Genomic DNA, 19,562 nt, shown 5'->3' with positions numbered 1-19,562 from the left:
GTGGAAAAATAACAGATGAGTTGGTTTGGATGTATTCATTCTATTATCTCTGTACCTTTGCAGGTCAGCTGCCAGATATCAGATATGTGAGACTTATAGTGCCTGCTTTGGGGGTTTTAACAACGTATCTGTTTATTTCCAGTCCAGGAGTGAAAGCATTCTGTTCTTTTTTCTTGTGCTTGTGCGAGAAGCTGGCTTCGAGTTCTGGTGGATTTCAGCTTCAGGAGAAAAGGAAGGCTAGGTTGACTTTGATGTTGCTCTCCAGCTCCTCATCTGAAAGTAAAGTATATTTAGGGTTTTGTTTTGGGGCCAACTTAGAATTGTGACACCCAGGACTTTATCTTCTACAGCTGCTGTTGTGTAGGTGTAGTAGGTGGACAGACGGATTATTTTTGTCATCCTGTCTTCGATTCTAGCCCTGTGTGTGGGCACTCAGTGAGGACCATAACTTTTTGAGAAAGGTACTGTAAGTAAGGTCAATTCTCAGTAGTCCACAAAGGGCATCGAGAAGATTTGAATCAGGCCACACAGAACATGCTTCCATCTGCAGAGGTTCTTTCTGAAGTTGAGGTCTGTTTTGTCTGTGAGAGATCACCATGGCAAAGCTTTAAGCAGGTGGATGTGATCACTTCTCCCTACATCCAGTATGGACACTTCATAGCACAAATGTCTTTTTCAGTTTTAGATCATGTAGCTTTGAAATCTAAGAGGAGCAGTGGAAACAACTGCTGGAAGGGGGAGGGAACAGGAGTGATTGTAGTGATACGGGAATTTATTTCAATTCTATATTTATAGGGAGCTGAGAATGTGAACATCTTTATGAAGTCATGACAGGGTTCTTCATGTCCATCACTACTTTTGGCTTCGTTGTAACTTGTTTACTTCTAGAGCTCCTCCTTTTCCCTTAGTCTTCCTCTGTCTTATCAGCTAGAGGGAGTATGTATGCGAGATGAGTCAGGAAGACAACTTGCTTTCTGAACTGTTTAAAACTCTTCCTTACGAATGAGAAGAAACTGACACATCAGAAGGTCCTTGGTTATCCCAGAAACAGTGGATGAACATCCACAACTATTCCTCTTGTTTATCCTTCCCTTGCATTCTTGAATGTTCAGACTTCCTCAGCATGTGGAGGGGAGAAGCTGGCAATTGGAGACAAGATAGTCCCTCTCCATCTTTAGGTCCTTTAGGATTAAAATAATTCCCGTAGTCAGTTTCCAGCTCCTTCTTGCTTAGGGCTAACACCTAAGATTATTAGATCTGTTACAACAACTAGCTGTATCTTCAAAAGACAAGAATCCCTGGTGGTAAATTCCCTTTCCAGCTTGTTAGGAATCTGTGGCCAAGTTACAAATGCACAGAAATGAGATTTATAGTGTGTGTGGTTATAACATCTTCAACTAGAACAGCCTATACATACTTGCATAATAAAATAGCCTATGAAAAACTAAACAGTAGGAATTCCACTGAAGCACATAGTAATTATGGCAGCTACTGAGGTGATTGAGTGATTTGAGGTTTCAGCAGAAGACAGAGCTGGAAGTAAGGAAGTCTCATTTTCACATTCCAGCATTGCTACTGACTTGCTGAGTGGCCTTAGGCGAGCTAATTGCATTCAGATGCCAGAGCTGTAGTGGACTCATTCATGATGTTTAGCTACTTCCACTGCTTTCAGTAGAATAATTACTGGTATTTTCACTGCTGCTGTGATAACCAGTGCAGAATGAGTGTACATGATGTGTTTGTAAAAACAGCAAATTTGGCCAAAGTATTGGTATTATAACTGTTGCTAGCACTGCAGTGATATGAATATTAAATAAAAACAGCTTTTGTTCAAGGCGTGTGGTAGTGTCTTACTCCAGTGGGACGTTTTGTGAATGGAAATTGGAATATTTTGTGATGACTTCCCAGTGCAGAGAGTAGTTTGAAGTTACATAACACTGGGAATTGCTTAGTATTCTTGTTACTCATGCCACGCTTTGTATTTTTATGAAGTTCATCTGCCTTATTTATGGTGCTTTGCATAGATAAATGCATTGAGAAACCATTACATAACTTGCTGTAACAGTACTTGTTGTAAAACTCAGCAAGTTTTACAGCTCAGCTACAGCGTTTACTTCAGTTTCAGCGATGTGTTACTTGGCGATTCGGAGGCAGCTAACAGGATCTTAATCCTTGAATCACTGACTGGACTCACATGTTGGCTACCATTTCTCAGGATAAAGTAGTTCATGTTGGAATGTGTTAGTTCTCAGTTATGTTTTCTGTGCTCGCAACCTTCCCTGCACTGTTTGTCCCTTTCTGAGATTAGTTAGTATTCTTCTCCCCCTTTTGGTTTGTGTGTATGTTTTTTTATGTCTCACTTTGTATTTCTATTTGACAAGCAATGCTAATTGTTACTCCAAAACAAAATGTCTGTTATTACAGGGCGTAGCTCATTATACAGATGCTGATCAAGGACTATTTATAAAATGAGAATATGCCAAGAAAATTTGCCCAAAACAAAGGCAGAAGTTGGTTAAAGGTTAGACTAGATGATCTTAGAGGTCTTTTCTAGCCTGAGTGATTCTGTGATGAGGCAGTGTTTATCTCACATAACTTGACCTGCCTCAGCCTTGGGACTTAGTCACTACAGTGAGATCTCCATCCATCCATCCATCCATCCATCCATCCATCCATCCATCCATCCATCCATCCATCCATCCAAAAGTGCTGCTTTATGTTAAATTTGTGCCATATTACTTCAGTTTTGGTTAAAAAACAGCAATGAAAGCTTACAGACTTTTTCCCCTTCTATCATAAGTGTAAAAAATGAGATGTTACACTTTGAAGAGAGGTGCAAATCAGAAAATTTTCCTATTGCCTAGCTAGTATTACTGTGAAAAGCAAAAAAGAGCAACTCCAGAATTTATTATATGGCCAGAATTTAGAGGTGAAGTTTCGTGTCAAAAATAATCACAAAAACCTTGTTGCACAAAGTTACAAGTGTCTCTGGTGTCCGTCAGAAGTTAGGGCAGCAAGGTTCTGCTGACAAAGCTACTTGACAAGAGGCCGGCAGAAAGTTTCTGAGCAGCTGAGGCAGAAAGCTGGTTTAACGTGGGGTTTAAGTCCCTGGCCAGACTTCCAGAAATAGGCTGTGTGTAAGTAAAAGGAATAGTTAGAGCTCTGCGTAAGTGGTCTGAAAGCTGTGCCTTTGGGAGGAATAGGCGAGTGGATGGCTTTCTCAGAGGCCTACATGGCTCAGGTGTTTTCAAAACTCAATGTTAGCCTGATATCTCTTGGATCTTACTTAAAATTCTGTCTTGGATAGTCTGGCTATCGTGTCTAGTACTTATGCACACAAAAATGCAGGTTAAGCATTGGAACAGGTTCACAGAGAAGCTTTGCTGGGTTTCAAGGCCTGGCTGGACAAAGTCATCACTAACTTGGTGCCAGTTCAGTGCTGAGGCTGCTTTGAGCAGGGGGCAACCCGTGGGACCTCCCACGCTCTTTCTCATCATAGTTATTCTCTGTGACTGTTTTTGCTAACTGATTACAAAGTCAGCCAAGAATTGTCTGCGTGCAAAGAAACAGTGTATTTCTTTTTCTTAGGGACAAGTTATTTTCAAAATGGCTTAATCCACAGCAGCTAGCTAGGCAACTGAGATGGGAAAAAGAGTGAGAGAGCCCATTTGCCCAGGTTACTTGGGGAAAAAGGAGCATAATATGCAAAATGCCTCTTAATTGTTGGCTCTCAGGTTGATCACACACACACACACACTTTCAAGGTATGTCTTTTTTCAAAAAAAAAAAAATCTATTTTTATATTTTTTTATTTTTTTACAGTATGCACTTTCTCTGGTGTCAGCACAATAAACCACAGATTCCTCGTTACACTGTTAATCAGTCATTGGTGGTATGTTTCTAACAGCTAATGATGGAGGAGAGAGAAAGGGACAACAAAAATGAAATAGTTATGTGTTTCTGAACTAATTGCAAATTGAGGTACTAGAGATCAGGCCAAGGAGGCCTGCCTTGTAGTACAACTAGTACAGGAGAAGTACATGCAGTAAGGTGGCTAGTATTTTTCCACTTCTGCTTGAACAGTATTTATTAGAGTTAATGGAAAGCTTTAATCATGGAGTTAATCTGAAAATTAATATAAACTGGAATGTCATATAACCTGTGAATTCTAAATTGCAGAAGTTACTGGTGCTCATTAGTCAGGCTGAAGCTGCAGATGTGTTTTGCAGAAAGGCAAATAATCAAAAAAATTAACTTCTGTTTTCTCAGCATTAATTTCTGGTGCATTTACCTACACAGTTGCTGCAGTCATATTATCTGACTCATTACTTTGTAAGCCACTTTGAGATCTTGAATGTGAAAGCTGCTCTCCAAAGCCATATTTATTTCTACAACCCTGAGTGCTCTACACAGGCTTAAAAGCTCCCCTCTTCTCCATCATGACAGGGCAATGACATGACTTAATGTGCCGTATACATCTAAACTGTGGATTGAAGTAAAATGACCTTGAACTACGAGGCGGGCATTTTACATCATACAGTAGACACTTAAATTTACCTGTCAACTTTGGAGGGGAGTGGGAGAGAAATCTTACCTCTGCGTGGTTTGGAAAGCAATGTCAATCCAACTGTTATTTGCTCTGAACCCACTGAGAGCTTGATTGCTGACCCAGGCATTTTCAGATGATCTGTGTGAATGTTGATCAGTATGTGGTAGAAAGGAGAGCATTTTTATTTCATCCTTTCAGACCATTACTTTCAGCCCTGAATTTTCTCAGTCTTGGTCATAGGGAAAACTAGAATTCAACACTGGCGTGAAATGTTATTCGTCTGTTTAGGAATGGACTATGGCTCGGGCTTATCTGGAGTGAGGACATGAAAGAGCAATCCTTCCATCTCACATCCAGTTTAGTCATGTTTTGCGTGCCTTGAGGTCTCCATATTTTACTGAATGTATTGTTGCTTTTGTAGGAGCCATTTAGAGCAGCTTCACAGCTTCTAACTTTTACCAGTAGCCTGACACTATGACAGTGTGCTTGAACAGGCCACGTTTAGATAGGCAAGACAGAAATCATGTGTGAGGGAAAAGGAGAATACAGATTGCTAAAGCAGCTGTACAGAGTTACAGAGCATTTCAGTGGCAGAGCTCAGAAGAGATTGCTTCATGATTCCTGAAGCAATTTCTTTCCAGCTGGCTCATGGTAACAAGCAAGGTAGAAAAGCCACTCCATTTCAAAATGTCGTTCTTCATGTCCATCTCAAGCAAAGCTAGGAAGAACATTTAATCTAATGTAACCCCTACAAAATATGAAGGGCCATGAATAGGAAAAGATCTACAGAGGGTTACTTCCAGGAGACTGCTTGCCTTTGGGTTACTGCTAGTATCTAAAACTTGAGACTTGGTAAAGCCACGTATGTCTCAGTTTGTCTAGTTCTGCAAGTTTTTGCTTAATAGCTAAATCCCAGCAAAAGCAGGTCCTTTACAAGTCCTACATAGCTGCTTGCTGAAATGAAAGCAATACAGAGATAAAACCCATTGAAATTAAACTGTATTGACAGTTTTCTGTGAGATGATTCCAGTTTTCCTGAACACTTGGAATTTGGTGTCCCACACCTCACTGCAGCCTGGAGTCCTATTTCAAGATCCAGCTGTGGGCTGAGATGGCCTACATGAAGTTAGAGAAGAACACTGTTGTGTATATATGAACGATTAGAAATGGGTACACCCTGTAACATGATGGAAACTTCAATACTCTTGAAGAAGTACCTCACCCCATTTGCACTTCTGTTGGCCTTTTCAGAGTTTCCACAGACATGAGCAACCTCTGCAGTATGTGACAGCTTCCGCTTGAAAACTTTTCATGAGTAGTTTTAAGCTCAATTTTTAATTGCATTATGTTATCATAATAAAGCTGCACTGGAATTGAAAATTGCCTTAAATGACCTGTTTTCCAGGGTTAAGGACCTTCTCGTTATTTTAACAGCGATGAAGTGGTTTCAAGGAAGTTGTTGGAATTGCTTTGAGTTAGTGTCTGTTGTTGTATTGATGTGGAATTTCCCATATGACTGTGGTGGTTTGTGAATGTGGGCTGTGCCTGTAGGATGGTTGAAATGGGGACAGGCTGCAGTTGGATGCTATCTAACATTCCTATGCTGTCTCTTGAAAAATGTCTCAGTGCTTACTCTATTCATTTCAACTAAGTAGCTCATTCATTGCCTCCTACGAGCTGGGGCACAAATCTTTTATTTTTTCCCCCCTTTTTACTTACAGATGGATTTATTTGTGGTTGTAAAATGAGTTAGGACCGCTAAGGCTTCAGAGAGCTACTTCTGTCCAGATCATGTTGTTGTATCTCACAATTCAGTCCAAATTCATCTTTTATAGCAAGATTTGTGTTACTAGGAAACCTATAATTTTATGGGCAAAACTGTTAGTCAGCTCTACCAATGATTATCAGGCAGTCAGTACATCAGACATATTTGCATTTAATAGAAATTTCTTGCTTTTCTAAGAAGTTAGCAAGTGGTTGGCAGAAAAAAAGACTATCCCCTCCCTCCGCACATTTAGTGTTGTGTATCACAGCTCAGTGAGGGAGGAGCAGCAGCACCTTCTCTTGCCTCTCACCATCTGTAGCCCCAGAGTGGGTATGGACAAGGTGCTTTGAGGGTGGTTGGAACATCTCTGTTCCTGAAGTCATTAGGTTTTCCAGCTGAAATCCATGAGAATTAACTACCCAAATACTGCACCCTGAAAACCTGAGCTGTAAGGTCAATTTTTGTGTTAGAGAACTTGAAGAAAACCTTCTGTTCGTGCCGCTTCCATTCTGGCCTGACATTTAGTTGACATTGAAAATATCAAATTCTTTTTCTTGGATGCTTGGGAGATGTTTGAATTGCCTGACAGCAGCATAGTGACTGTAATTGAGACAGATTAGAGGCACTGGGCTTCCTTTGGGTGCATGTGGCAGCTTTCATGAAATAGAGAGAGAAATTGAAACACACTTTTGACTTTGGAAGCTGCAGCAGGAGCTAATTAGCTATTTCAGAACACAAACAGGATTGGAGGGATGTGTTTGCGTTTGCATATAATAAATTATTTAATAACATGAGGGAGTCTTTCCATATGGTACTTGCCTATAAAGTGCTTTTAAAGACAATATTGCAGGACTATGCCTGGAATCAACTGAGCAGGCTTCCCATGTCAGTCCTGCTGATGAGGAATCACTGACCTTTTATTTCTCTAGGCTGAGATGGGATCTGCTAGCTTCTTCTTGGCTTGGATACTGCTAACCTTTCCTTAGGAAAGGTTAGATGTTTTTACCCAAATATTTCCTTCTAACTGGGAAGTACTTTGAAGTGTTTGATGTTTCCATGAGGGTAGATACACAGGAGAATAGACAGATTTATTCCTCCTTCATATTCTAGCAAGTCAAGCTGGGGAGTTCTGCTGCCCTTCACTGCCTTAAGCAGACAGGCCTCTAGCAAGCAACTGAACTAATAAGAATAACCGTACCTGTGTAATGGCTTCTGACCATTTAGGAGATTTTTATATTAGAAATCATGATGAGAAGTGGAAGAATAAGTAGATTCAGTGAAGCATGAGTAACCCAGAAAAAAGCTTTCGAATTGCCTTCCAAGTAGTTCAGTGTGTGAGCTGTGAAAGATTTGTTGTGTTGTTTTTTTTTTCTTGAAGTTGTTTTTCCCTTGGCACTGAAGATAAGACTCTGCAAAGACAGACTGCAAAGGGGAGAACCTGACAGGTGCCAGCCCAAGTGGAAATACTGTCTGTCGATCCTGGTCTGTCGCAGCTCTGAAGCAGTACCCGTTGCTGATGCATCCAAACGCTTGTCAGGGATGTGCAGGCTTTCAAACCGGAGCTGGAAGTCCCTCAGCAGCAGAACTGTTTTTTGAAGCACAGTCGGTGGAAATCCCCCTAGTCCCATACCTGACAAAGCAGTCCAATTTCTGTAAATTCCCCAGTGATGGAGGATTTGTTTTTGTCTCGCTGATTAAGATTCAGTGGCAGCATCCACTATGTGTAAGAGCAGACAGGGCCTGATCCCACAGGGTGCTCTGGGTCCTCCCCACACCCTGACTCTCCACAGGCCTGGTAGAGAGAAATCACATCCATGGAGTTCTGGAGAAGTGGGGCTATCGATTTTGTCACATCCTGTGGCTGCTGCATCCATGCCAAGCCCTTCCACCTTTCTTGCGTAACTCCAGTACTCAATATCTGAGGGTGGGTGGATATTTCAACTAAATAAGCACTACCATATTGTGGTTTTTTTTGTTTGTTTTTTGTTTTTCCCTTTGGTGCCTTCCATCTGCCTTTTGTAGTCTTTCTTCCCTTTCTTCTGTGCTTGCTTATTTGCTGGAATTTTATGACAGCAAGTTTATAAAGCTTTTCGACATCTGAACAGTTGTGAATAAAATCAGAATCTAGTCCATGACTCCTTTTGCAGTAAGCATTTTTCTACAAACACGTTTCTACTACTGAGCTGGGAGGAAGCTAAAAGCTCATTAGCTTCCTAGAGTCAGAGCATCTGATTGGCATCTGGAACTGCAGGGCTGAATTGGACAGGGGCTCGAGGCCAGAAAAAAGGCAATTTGGAACACACGATCCTTAGTTAAACACACACCAAATATTAGAGGAAGGAAAATGGTGGGTCCAGGCAGCCAGAAGGCAGAGGAAGGTGTCCGTTAACAGTGCTGTTAATTTGCAGTGACGAGTCGAGTTCTGAGACGTTTCTATGTTATGAGGTTCTTGAACTTGTTGATAAGGTACTAACAGCAATATCTTGTATTTTATTATTGGACATGGCTGTGGTGTGGTATTTCGATGGGTGTTCCTTCAGGGAATCACTCAGTATCTCTCTCTCTTTAAGAAACACATTTTATGCAGTAAGCTCAGACCTGACAGTTGGGCTGGACTGTTAGGCATCTGCAGCAGTGCAGGCAGTGAACAGTCTGTCGTAGATCTCACATCTGTTCAGCTGCATCACGTAGCAGCTATGGTCTGAGGAGGAATGGCACACTTTTACTGAGCTGGATGTGGGTTTTGTAAGGAAAATATTTGTATCCTGTTTTGGCTTTTTTTCCAGCTTAAGGAAAAGTCCCTAAAAACACGCATGTTCTGGCGTGTATACACAAGTATGCAGTTGTAAAACCACATTTGTTTTTGTAATGTGAAAAGTAACAATTTTCCTCAAGCTTCCAGTCCTCATTAGCTTTACCAGCCATCTCTCTATTCTTCTTGCTCCTTTGGGAAAGCTTGGCTAAACAGAAAAGACCTTCGCAATATGCTTTGAAAAGCAGGGAGTTCAAGCCCTCCCATAGTGGAGAGTAAGCAAATTCCAGCCTAGAGATTCCTTCATTTAAAAGCTTTGTATATTAAGAAGTGGGGTTCATTTTCACACCTGCTTGTATCAAATGAGGCTTTCTGTAATGTCCCCTCATTGCTGCATCTGTCCAGAGTTGCAAATGGGAACCATCTTTGGCTGTGCTTTGGATCTTGACTGCTGTGGCATCCCCGCATGTTCTTGGCTTGTCCTTACAGCTCTGAGGATATTAAGTGGACACCTCCCTGGGCTTCCACATTTTCTACTCATGTAATCTGGCCCAGAAGCCAGACAGACCGGGCAGTGTTCTCATTTCTACCTTGGATTGTGCAATCCGTGTAATTGCTATTCGGAGGGGTGACAAAACAGAGCTGTTTCTTACCACACACTAGGAGAGACCCCTCAGGGCATGTGAGCAGTCACCAAGCTAGACCATCTGAGCCCTTTTAGGGAGGAAGAAAGATCAAGTGAAATTCTGGACCCTTGTGGAGGCAGGAACAGATGTGTCAGAAGCACCCATGGTCAACAGGAGCAGCAGCACCCCTGAGATCTCAAAGAATGAGCGTGGACATTTGACTTGGTCCACTGTTGTTCAAATATTCTTATTATGTAGCAGACAGCATCTGGAAAGTCAGCTTTTCCCTCCCAGGGAAACAACATGATCAATGACACGCTTCGCATTGATCTTGTGTGCTTGGGCCAAATTGCTGTCTGTTTAAGGAGTCCCCAGTGCCACGTGCATCATCGCTGTGCCCAGTGTCCTGTTGGCATCAGCTGTTGGAGGCACGCGTCCAACCTGAAAGCTTCAGGAAGAAGCTTCCCTGGAGGCAGCGAGCAAGACTGTCTGCATCTAGGAATATTTGCATTGCTGCTTTCCTAGCACATCGATCTGCTGTCAGTGAGATCACCAGCCTGATAAGCCTAATCTGTCTTCTGTCTTCAAATAACAAAGCAGTTGAAGCAAGAGTACACTGTAACATGCAAGACCACCAAAAATGCACAGAATCTCTCCAAGCAAGAGAAATGTTCACCTGCAGCTTGGAGTCTGTGGTGTGCCTGAGCTACCACGAGTACACTACCCTGCAAGGGTAGCAGCATTGTGCTCTGAAACCCTGCAGAGCTTTGCTGAGAGTTAGGTTCCTATTCACTTGCACACGTGAACCAGGATTGTGAACCAAGCTCCAGTTTGAGATTTGGCATTGGTGTTGCAGGGCCTGGAGTGCTTTTGGGGGCTTGCAAACTCCATGGTAAAGTGGTTATGGAAAAAGGCGAACCTGTGCTTTCAAACAGATAGTGTTTGGTCTGTAGCTCATGAAGAAGAGACTCCAAGGTTTGTGTTGTGTGTGTGTGAAAGAGAGAATGGTATTTAGTGGGTGATTTTAGGTAAAAATTGCATTTCAGACTGCACTCATTTTTGGAATAGCATGCCTGTCTATTCTCTTTAAAGGAAAATGTATTTAGTTATTTCTGTGAAGTAAATAATAACTTTGGATCAGGTGAGGTAGCAAAAAAAGGAAGTATTGACATTTCATGTACTGTGTCTAAAGTCTTCAAGGTCAGATACAAGTCTTCTGGGTCTGGCATCAAGGAAGCTATTTACATGCATCTCCTATTTTAATCATTCAGCCAAAGGGTTTAATATTAACTTCAGATCCATAGCACTGTTGCTTGTAATGATGGTTTTTATCAAAAAACACACCAGAGGTGACCTACAAATGCTTAAATGTGCAGCTCAGCAGCATGCCTGCTCTCCCTCTCAGAGGAGACCCTCAGCAGTTCTCCCTTCCCTGCATCAGCCTTGCTGCCAGGTATTCCCTGCCCTTCAGTACCAGGCCTTCAGGGACATCCCATTCCCCTTTCCAACTAGTAGCTTGGGTAGTGCTCTAGTTACCAGCAGCAGCATTCGGATCCTTATTAAGTATTGGTCCTCCAGAGCCTTCTCTGCTGATTAGTGAACAGAGGAGAGAAAGTTGTTAACTGAATATCTCCAGCTGCCAAGAGACTTCACTGCATAGGCTTGAAAAAAAAGCCTTTGTTGTTGAGCAGTGTGTCGGATGCTGTTGGGAGAAATGCTGCTTGCAGGTTGCTTGGAAAGGAAGATCTGTTATAGCTTTAAAATATCTGCTCGTAGAAAACAGTGTGCTGGAACTCACACAAGGTCAAAATGGGTTGTGTTTAATTGAGCTGTCTCTTTGTTAAATTGCTTATTCTTTGATATGAAACGGAATACAACTAATCTCATACAAAGCAATCTCTGTAAGAGGAGATACCCCGATGACAGCTTGTGGAGCTTGGGAAACCTAAAAAATAATAGAAAAGGCAAAAGACAGTTTGCTTTCTCAGGCATCCTTATTTCTCCTGTGCTGCCTTGCCCTCCCATTTCCTCTCTTGCTGCCCTTCTGCCTTCCCTGAGACTAGCCCCTTGTTTTTTTGCATACCTCCAGGCTTTAAAGTGCTGATAGCATTCCTGTTACATCCTTGGCAGGGCTGGGGGACTGCTTCCCTTTTGAACTCGTGAGCCATTGCTTTTTTCATTGGGGGAGTAGGTGGTAAACTGGGAAGAGTTGACATAATTTTAGAACTTGAGTGACTTGGTAGATTAGTTGGAAAGGTCACACACTATGGCCGTATTCGTTTTCTAAATAGAAAACCTCCTCTTAAATATTCCCTCAAGCCTGATTTGAGTCTCATGTGTCCCATATTATTCTGGTTGTTCTTTTCAACACCATTTAAAGGCAGCTCTGTCTTTCTTCAGTGCTCCTGCTCAGCGGTGGATGCTGCATTCTTGGCTGAGTCTCTGCAATAAGCATAATACCTGCCCTGACTTGTGCTCTGCCCTGACATGAAAGCTAAACTCTTCATAATGTTCCACCTATTATTTCTTCTTCATCCATTGGAGAAATTTGCGCTGCCTCTGTTGTATGACATTCAGTATTCTACGTGTATCTGTATCGAGCTGCATTCGCCATCGATTATTCCAAGCGGTTGGCTCTGTTGGAGCTGGCTGCGTTTTCGCTGCTGTTAAGCCTTTCAATTAGAATAATCTTGCAAGTTTATATTGGCATTCAAGCTGTGCACCGGGTGCTGAAGCACAGCATACAGATGGAATGGAGCTGATGGTTTTTTTTGTTTGTTTTTTTATTTTATTTTAAGGCTCTGATTACTGTTTTTATAAACTAACCAGATGCCTCCCCCGGCCTTCTGTGTTGTTTTTGGTGTTTTTGTTTTTTTTCATGTAGCGTACTATGAATCTGCAGGGTGAGGCTTCCTGGAATGGGAGGTGTTGTGCTGCTAGACTGACTTGCTGCTTAGTAATGAAAATATATCTGTAGAAAATGATTATGAATTTTGGCTTGCAACTGTTTAACTTGCAAACAATGAATTGCATAGTTTTTAATGAAGTTACCAGCCTGCTGCCAGGAGAGGGCAAGAGTCTGAGATGTGTGGAGCTTTTCTTTCTTGCAGAATCAAATTGTTAGGTTCTTTTACTGACATGAGGCTTCTCTTTTGGCTCATAGCTTCCTAGTTGCTTAGGCAGCTGCTTTCTTTTCCTACAAAGTCTGTTAGCGTATGACCTTGCAGAGAAGTTGCAGTTTGGGCTCCACTCGCTCCATCTGCTGGTAGCTGTCACATCTTGCGCCCTGAATTGGCCGGCACAGAGGATGGGTGTATTAGCAAGTGGTGCAGCTCTCTATGAGGAGATCAGCCCTTGAACTTCCTCACGTTGCTGGTCAGCACACCCTCAGTGCGGTCCTGGAGTGCATCTGTTGGTTTAATTTCATCCCAAGATGGGTCCAGATGGTGCTCTGACTGCTCTGTGTTGGGAACCAAAGTGCAGTAAGTGCAGGGCAACTGGGAAATTTATTTCAGAATTGGACTGAATTAAAACACTACTGTAAACGTGCCTGTGGACACTGCAAGAACAAGCAACTGTAAGAGTTTGTTTTAGTGATTTTTTTTTTGTTGTTTGGGGTAAGGTTTTTTTTTTGGTGGTGGTGGTGGTTTGTTTTTCTTATGGTGGTGTCCCCTGCATCTTTCTAGCTTGGTATGAAATTTGCTTCTCTTTTTAAACAGTAAGTCAGAATTTTTGTCAAAATAGAAATAAAGCAGCATGTCTGCTCTAGCAATAGGACTCTAATCTGACCAATGTGTGCATGTATATAATTTCCCATGCCTGTAGGGTGATAATAAATCCTAAATGATGTGAGCGGGAAAGGGAATTTGATTTGGCCACCTTGCTCCAAAGAGAGATGTCTGAATCTGGGATTAATCTGGTATATCAGAGAGAGGCACCTGGTGCAATAATGTGTGTTATTGCCAGAATGTAGCTAAGTATAGGCATGGTATCATCACTGCCAAGATGAAAGCAAATAAGTTTGTGGATGAGATGATCCACAAAGTGCTGCATCATTCTCAGCACACTGAACGCTGAATGGATCAAGATGGCTATTCACTTAATTCCTCAGGTCTTTTCCATGCAGGATTGAAATTGCTGTCTATGCTCTTACTGTTCTGTGGGTGAATAAAGGATAATTCACTTGGCAGCATTTGGTGGGGTGAACTTCACACCAAGCTAATCCCATTGCCAGTCTTGAGCAACTTGGGTGGAAAGAAGCTCATCTTCCTTTTTTCTGAAATTTGCAACCACAGCATGTTGGTGAAGATAGTCTAATGTGCAAGATCTTTCTTTGTATAAACATTCATGCCAGTGGTTGGGGGGAATGTGTAGATGCTGTCAAATGTCTGACACTCACAATGACATCAGTGTCCAGGGCATTTTCTGCTTCTCTAAAAGGGAAAAGCTCGTAGAGCCAAATTGTTTGCTTTGCATTTTGCAGATGTGTGTGTGAGCAATAAATGGCTTATTCCCAAGTGTAGATTGCAGCTCAGCACAAATCTATAACCTCTGGAAAAAGGCTCATTTAATCTGGGAGAAATTATCTTTTTAAAAGGCAGTGCTGAATCTGGGCTGTAATTGCAACAGTTTTTAAAGGAAAAGAAAAACAGTGGGTGTTTTTTCTCATTTGATATATTACCTATTGCTAATGACCCTCTTTTCTCTTTTCCATTTAAAAGATGGACATAAGCAATTAGCCATATATTGCACAAAAGCGGCATTACCTGAAAAAATAATTAAGATGATCCTGAAATTAAGGAAATCAGTTTAGAAGAGAAGCAGGTGCTTAATGGAGGTGAGACCAGCTGTGCTTCCCAGGAACGTGCTTGAAGCGCTTCGTGGAAAATGTGCAAGGCCTCCACACAACGCTGGAAGGGAACGTATAATAATTCAGATAAATTGCATTCTATAAATAGCAGAGCTGGACTCATTAGGACAGGAGACAGATGGAGAAAAAGACAAAACTTGTTTGTTTCTTTTTAAGGGACTGTAATGCTTATGGGAAGTGTCAGCTTGTCGTCAGTGAGGGAAAAACCCTCCGGTGCAGGAGCAAGTTTCTTGCTGTTAGGTTCTCATCTCTGCTAATGAGCAGCTATCCATGAGGGGCATTCCTAATACTTTGGTTTAGTAATTCCTGCATTTTTCGGGCATAGGCAGACTTACGCAGAAGTGTTGCAGTGCTGGAAGTGCGCAGCAGGTGTGGAGCCCCCAGCTGGGGCAATGACATGATGGAGGACAGCATCTCATCTATGGTGCATAGCACTTGCTAACTCCTTTTGAAACAGGTGTTAATGGAGCAGAGGCAGAAAGGTAGATGGAAAATGGGGCTGTGTGGAATGAAGTGGGAGTCATCCACCAAGCTGGCTAAGAGATTATGCCCCAAAGCAAAAATGTACTGGCAGTTGGTGGAAGAAATTCCGAGTTTTATTGAACAGAGAAGGTGGGAGACACGGAGACGTTTCTGAGATGCTCTTACATTGGTAAGTAGGAAAAAGGAGAGGCTTTCATGCATGAAGAGAAGTAATGACAGCAGGCAGGTGGGGGGTGCGTGACTGGAATGCAGCTCGAACTGCAGGAGGTAAGCGGAGGTGAGAGGGTTATTGCTTCTGTGTGCATCCGAGTATTCAAACCCAGGGAGGTGCTGAGAAGGAAGAAGGAATCCAGCCAAAGTCCAGCCAAAAAGGAACAGACAGGCTGACAGAAAGGGCAAATTGTAGACTGCGCTGAAATCACAGAAGAGGGTGAACTTGTGGGGATGTTTCCAAGTGTGCTGCAATTATGACTAGGCAATTTAAAATGAAGCCATCAGAAGAGGACTGCAGAACTGCCTTCTGTTCACAGTCACACACAGTTCTGAACTCAAATACAGATGCGCTAAATGTTCTGTATGAATATTCTGTTAATTAACCTACCTTCAGCTTTTTGCTTATCTGATTTGTGTTTCAGCAAAGCTTCCTTGAAAGATAAGTTTCCAAATTCCAGTAAGCTATCTGAAGAGATTTTTTAAGTATTAGTGTTCCGGAAAGTAATACTACACACTGCTCAGGCAGCACTGCTTTTTCTTGAGGAGTTCTTAGATTGCCAATTCACCTTGTGAAGTGGCAGAGGAGAAAGGGGATATGAAGGTCATACTGGAGTCAGATAATCACAAACTTATTCAAGGAATGGAGAAGAGCTATACAACTGTTCGTGCTTCATGTATTAAGTAACTACAGTTTTTCTCAGCATTCAATATAGGGGGCAATGATCCCAGGGCGAGGAGAGGACACTGGAGAAGAGGAAAATAAGTGGTATGGATTGGCAGGATGCCTTTGGGGATTGCCACCTGTTGCAGCTTGCACATAGCTGTAGGTGTCATGTAACAAGCAAATGGTGGCATTAAAACCAGCCTCAGACGTGGAGCAGGTTAACTATCCAGTAGATTAAAAAGAATGGAAGTGTGAGTGAGGAAGCTGAGCCGGGAGAGTGTGAGACCACACACCGGAGCTCAGGGATCCTCGTGCATAGATCACTTTTCTGGTATGGGGCAAAGAAACCCCTGGCAGATGAAGTGTGTTTCCAGTGGGATAAATGAGCCCTGTATATCAAGAGGGGGTGACATGGCCTTGAGTTTATGGTTAGCAGTACACATGGTTTAGAGTTCTGAGATCTTGGCTTGCGCGGTCCCACAGCTGTAACTACCATGAAAACCAGGGAAAAACAGACAAAATGTAAGGCTTTCATTTCAGAAGGCCTTTTTATCCTTCTTAGCAACAGACGATTTTTAAAAGGAAAATTCTGACAAGATATCCATTTGATAGGGGAGCATTGTTCAGTTTTCAGTTTGATTTGAGATGTCTGAAATATGATAATTTGTGATATGTGCTGAAAAATATGTATATGAGAGATGGCTGATTTAGAAGAGAGTGCTGAAGAGAGGAAGTGATTTATTTGTGTTTGTAGGTTTCTTGTCTTGCTAGTGGAAAACTTGCTTTGAATTATGCTACGCTTCTGGGACAGCATCTTGTTAATGCAAAAACATTCTTTTTGTGTCTACAAATACCTTAGTTTTAGTTCTTCTACTAGCAGGCAAGCTTCACGCTTCCTTACCCACCTCATTCATACCTTCATGCTTTTTTTCACAACGTCCTTTTTTTTCCAGAAATGTTTTCATAGATAATGCCTGCTTATCACAAACTCTCCAAAAGTCATCAATCCAGGAAGCACCTTCCAGCTGCAGTCACTGTAGATGTGTCTTTTTTGACCGTAGGTTGTTTGTGCTTTCCTGTACTCAACAAAACATTTTTAGGGGGATTAATTTGTTGTTGACAATCTGAACAGCACCGTGATCTCCTTGATCTTGTTTGTCTGGCAAGCGCTCTAATGGGATGCTCACATACTCTTCCCTCATCAGTGCAGTGTGGTGCCACACCTAGTGAAGAAAGATAGATAAAATCGCTTCAAAATGTGCAACAACTTTCTACTAATGATGTGTCCTTGCCGAAAGCAGGGCCCCTTTTTACTGGGGTAGATGGATAAATCCTAATCCTTTGAGATGAGGAAATTAAGACACGGATGCTCCTGTCAGTTACTCAGCATCGCAAAAGGAAATGGCAGAGCTGGGAGTAGCTCCCATTCCTGACGAGCTTACATTGCAAAGCCGATGCAGTGACACTAGGGATACTTTGTTAAGACATGTCTGTTGCAGCCTTGTATTGATGTTATGTATGTTGATGCTGGTGTATTTCTTTACCTAATATTTGAATGAGAGTCAGCATTTCTCCCTGCCCATTCCAACTGGGGATTCTCGTCATTCTGACATCTTGCATCTTCCTTTCCTTGCGTAGGAGTTGTGAGAAGGGGGTGGGTGATGGGATTGGAGCTTGCTCTCTTTGGCCCTGTTGTTGGTGACTGTGAAACTGAGATAATTTGAATGAAAACAGGAGTGCAAGTTTGCATCCCAGGCTACAGATGCAAAGTAAGAATTGTAGCAGACAGTCATTGTCCCTTGTCACCTTGCTATTACCTGATAGACAGGCATATAGCACAGCACAGGTTTCAGAAACAATTGTCCACCCAAAGACGAGCCAAGGGACCTTCAGCGTAGCTGAATGTCCTGTAGATGAGTTCCCACGTGCACTGCTTTCAACAAGCATGGGTAAAACATCATGGACATGGCAGAAGCCTTTCTTTTTGTGGCATATCTTTCTCGTGGCTGTTCTCTTCTATGATTAAATAAATAAGTTACATGTTCATTCATACGTGCCTTCTCTGCTTCTCTTGCTTCCATTCTCCTCTTCCTCACCTGCAGGCTTTGAATTACTGTACCAGCCAGACGTGGTCCGCCTGTACCTCTCCATCCTCACCGAAAGCCAGAACTTCAACACTCTGGAAGCTGCAGCAGGGGCTTTGCAGAACCTCAGTGCTGGCAACTGGACGGTGAGTGCAGACTCTTCTCTTTAGTCTCTTTTATTTCTTTTGTGCAAGCAAAGAACAAAGCTACATCCATTGCAAGTGCACTGTAACCTTGTACATTTATGTGTCCTTTAAAAAGGAGGGAGGTGGGAACCCTGAAGAAATTATTTCCATTTTATTTGTCCACTTAAGATGCTTTGCAACTTCTGGACAGATGGTGTTTACATAGTGTCACTTAGCTCATGACAATTTAACCATGAGCTGGCTTTACTACTTAAACCACTTAACCGTTGCCACATCCCTTCAGAAAAGCTTGTTGTTAGATGTTTGTGTTGTGAATACTGAATTCATTGGATTGTCAGATTGCTCAGAAAATGTACTCCAAAGTGTCCTCTGCTTTTTTTTTTTTTTTTTTTTTTTTTCTCTCTGAGCCATCCCTAGTGCTAATCAGGCAGTTCTCAAACTAGAAGTGATCATGCCTGATCACTTCTAGAGCCCTATAGCTAAGTGGGACTGAGCAGCAGCCTGAAGATCAGGAGGGGGACACTTTGCAGCTGTCTTCAATACAGTTTATTTTAAAATCAACCATGAAAAAGAGTAAAAGTATGAAAGTGGAGGTGGGGGAAGATAGCATGCTTCGGATGTTTTGCCATTCCCTCCAAATGACCTCTTTTTCCTAATCCAGAGGGATGTGTTTTCACACTGAGATGTTTACAGAACAGATGCTAGTGGATGATACTCCTTCTTTCTATTTCTGTTCTCTTTCTCCATCAGCTTGCGAAGTTGCAAGGTGAACTTCCACATCCTTTCTTCTTGGTGCTCGACGAATCTGAATGATGCATTAAAATTGTAGATACATCAGCACGATACCTCCTAGCTAGTCTTTGTATTTCAAAAAATAATGAATTACAGCACTGAAAGAAATGCCAGAGGCAAGGCAAGGGTGGGTATGTGAACTCACAATGCTTTGTGTTGTTTCTTTTTCCTTGTGTGTTCTGATCAGTGGTCCACGTACATCCGTGCAACAGTGCGGAAGGAGAGAGGCTTACCAGTGCTTGTGGAGCTGCTCCAGTCGGACTCCGACAAGGTTGTAAGGGCTGTGTCAATTGCTCTGAGGAATCTTTCAATGGATCGCCGCAATAAAGATCTTATAGGTATTTTCTGAACTTTTCTTACCAGGCTGGGATCTTGGATACCCTTGAGAGATCTCATGGTTTTTTTGGTCAGTTTGAGGGCTCATTTTGCATGCAGTTTCCATCAGTGCTCATTACTCTCTGTAGCCACCAAGTGAAGAGTTGTCAAATCAGAATGTATTTCCAGCCCATTCAAACAGGCCATGGCTTAAGGGAGGTTTCTAACTCAGGATTAAAAGTAGATGTGGAGTTTTGCAGGAGAGGGGAGTGTGTGTGTAGCTGTGCAGAGGACTGGGTGGGT

At 42.3% G+C, this 19,562-nt stretch overlaps 1 protein-coding gene across 14 annotated transcripts in view; it reads left to right on the top strand.

The window, feature by feature from the left end:
- Positions 1-19,562, top strand: part of ARVCF (ARVCF delta catenin family member) — a 272,311-nt gene that overhangs the window by 234,723 nt on the left and 18,026 nt on the right. For all 14 annotated transcript variants that reach the window (XM_032199308.1, XM_032199311.1, XM_032199310.1 and 11 more), the window contains 2 exons: positions 18,025-18,152; positions 19,132-19,282. In XM_032199308.1, coding sequence (XP_032055199.1) covers positions 18,025-18,152; positions 19,132-19,282 — 279 coding nt within the window. The remainder of the gene's footprint in view (positions 1-18,024; positions 18,153-19,131; positions 19,283-19,562) is intronic.

The sequence above is a fragment of the Aythya fuligula genome, chromosome 17 (assembly GCF_009819795.1).
Source record: "Aythya fuligula isolate bAytFul2 chromosome 17, bAytFul2.pri, whole genome shotgun sequence".
Lineage (NCBI taxonomy): Eukaryota > Metazoa > Chordata > Aves > Anseriformes > Anatidae > Aythya > Aythya fuligula.
The sequence above is the reverse complement of the archived record's forward strand: the minus strand, read 5'-3'. Positions and strand labels throughout refer to the sequence as shown.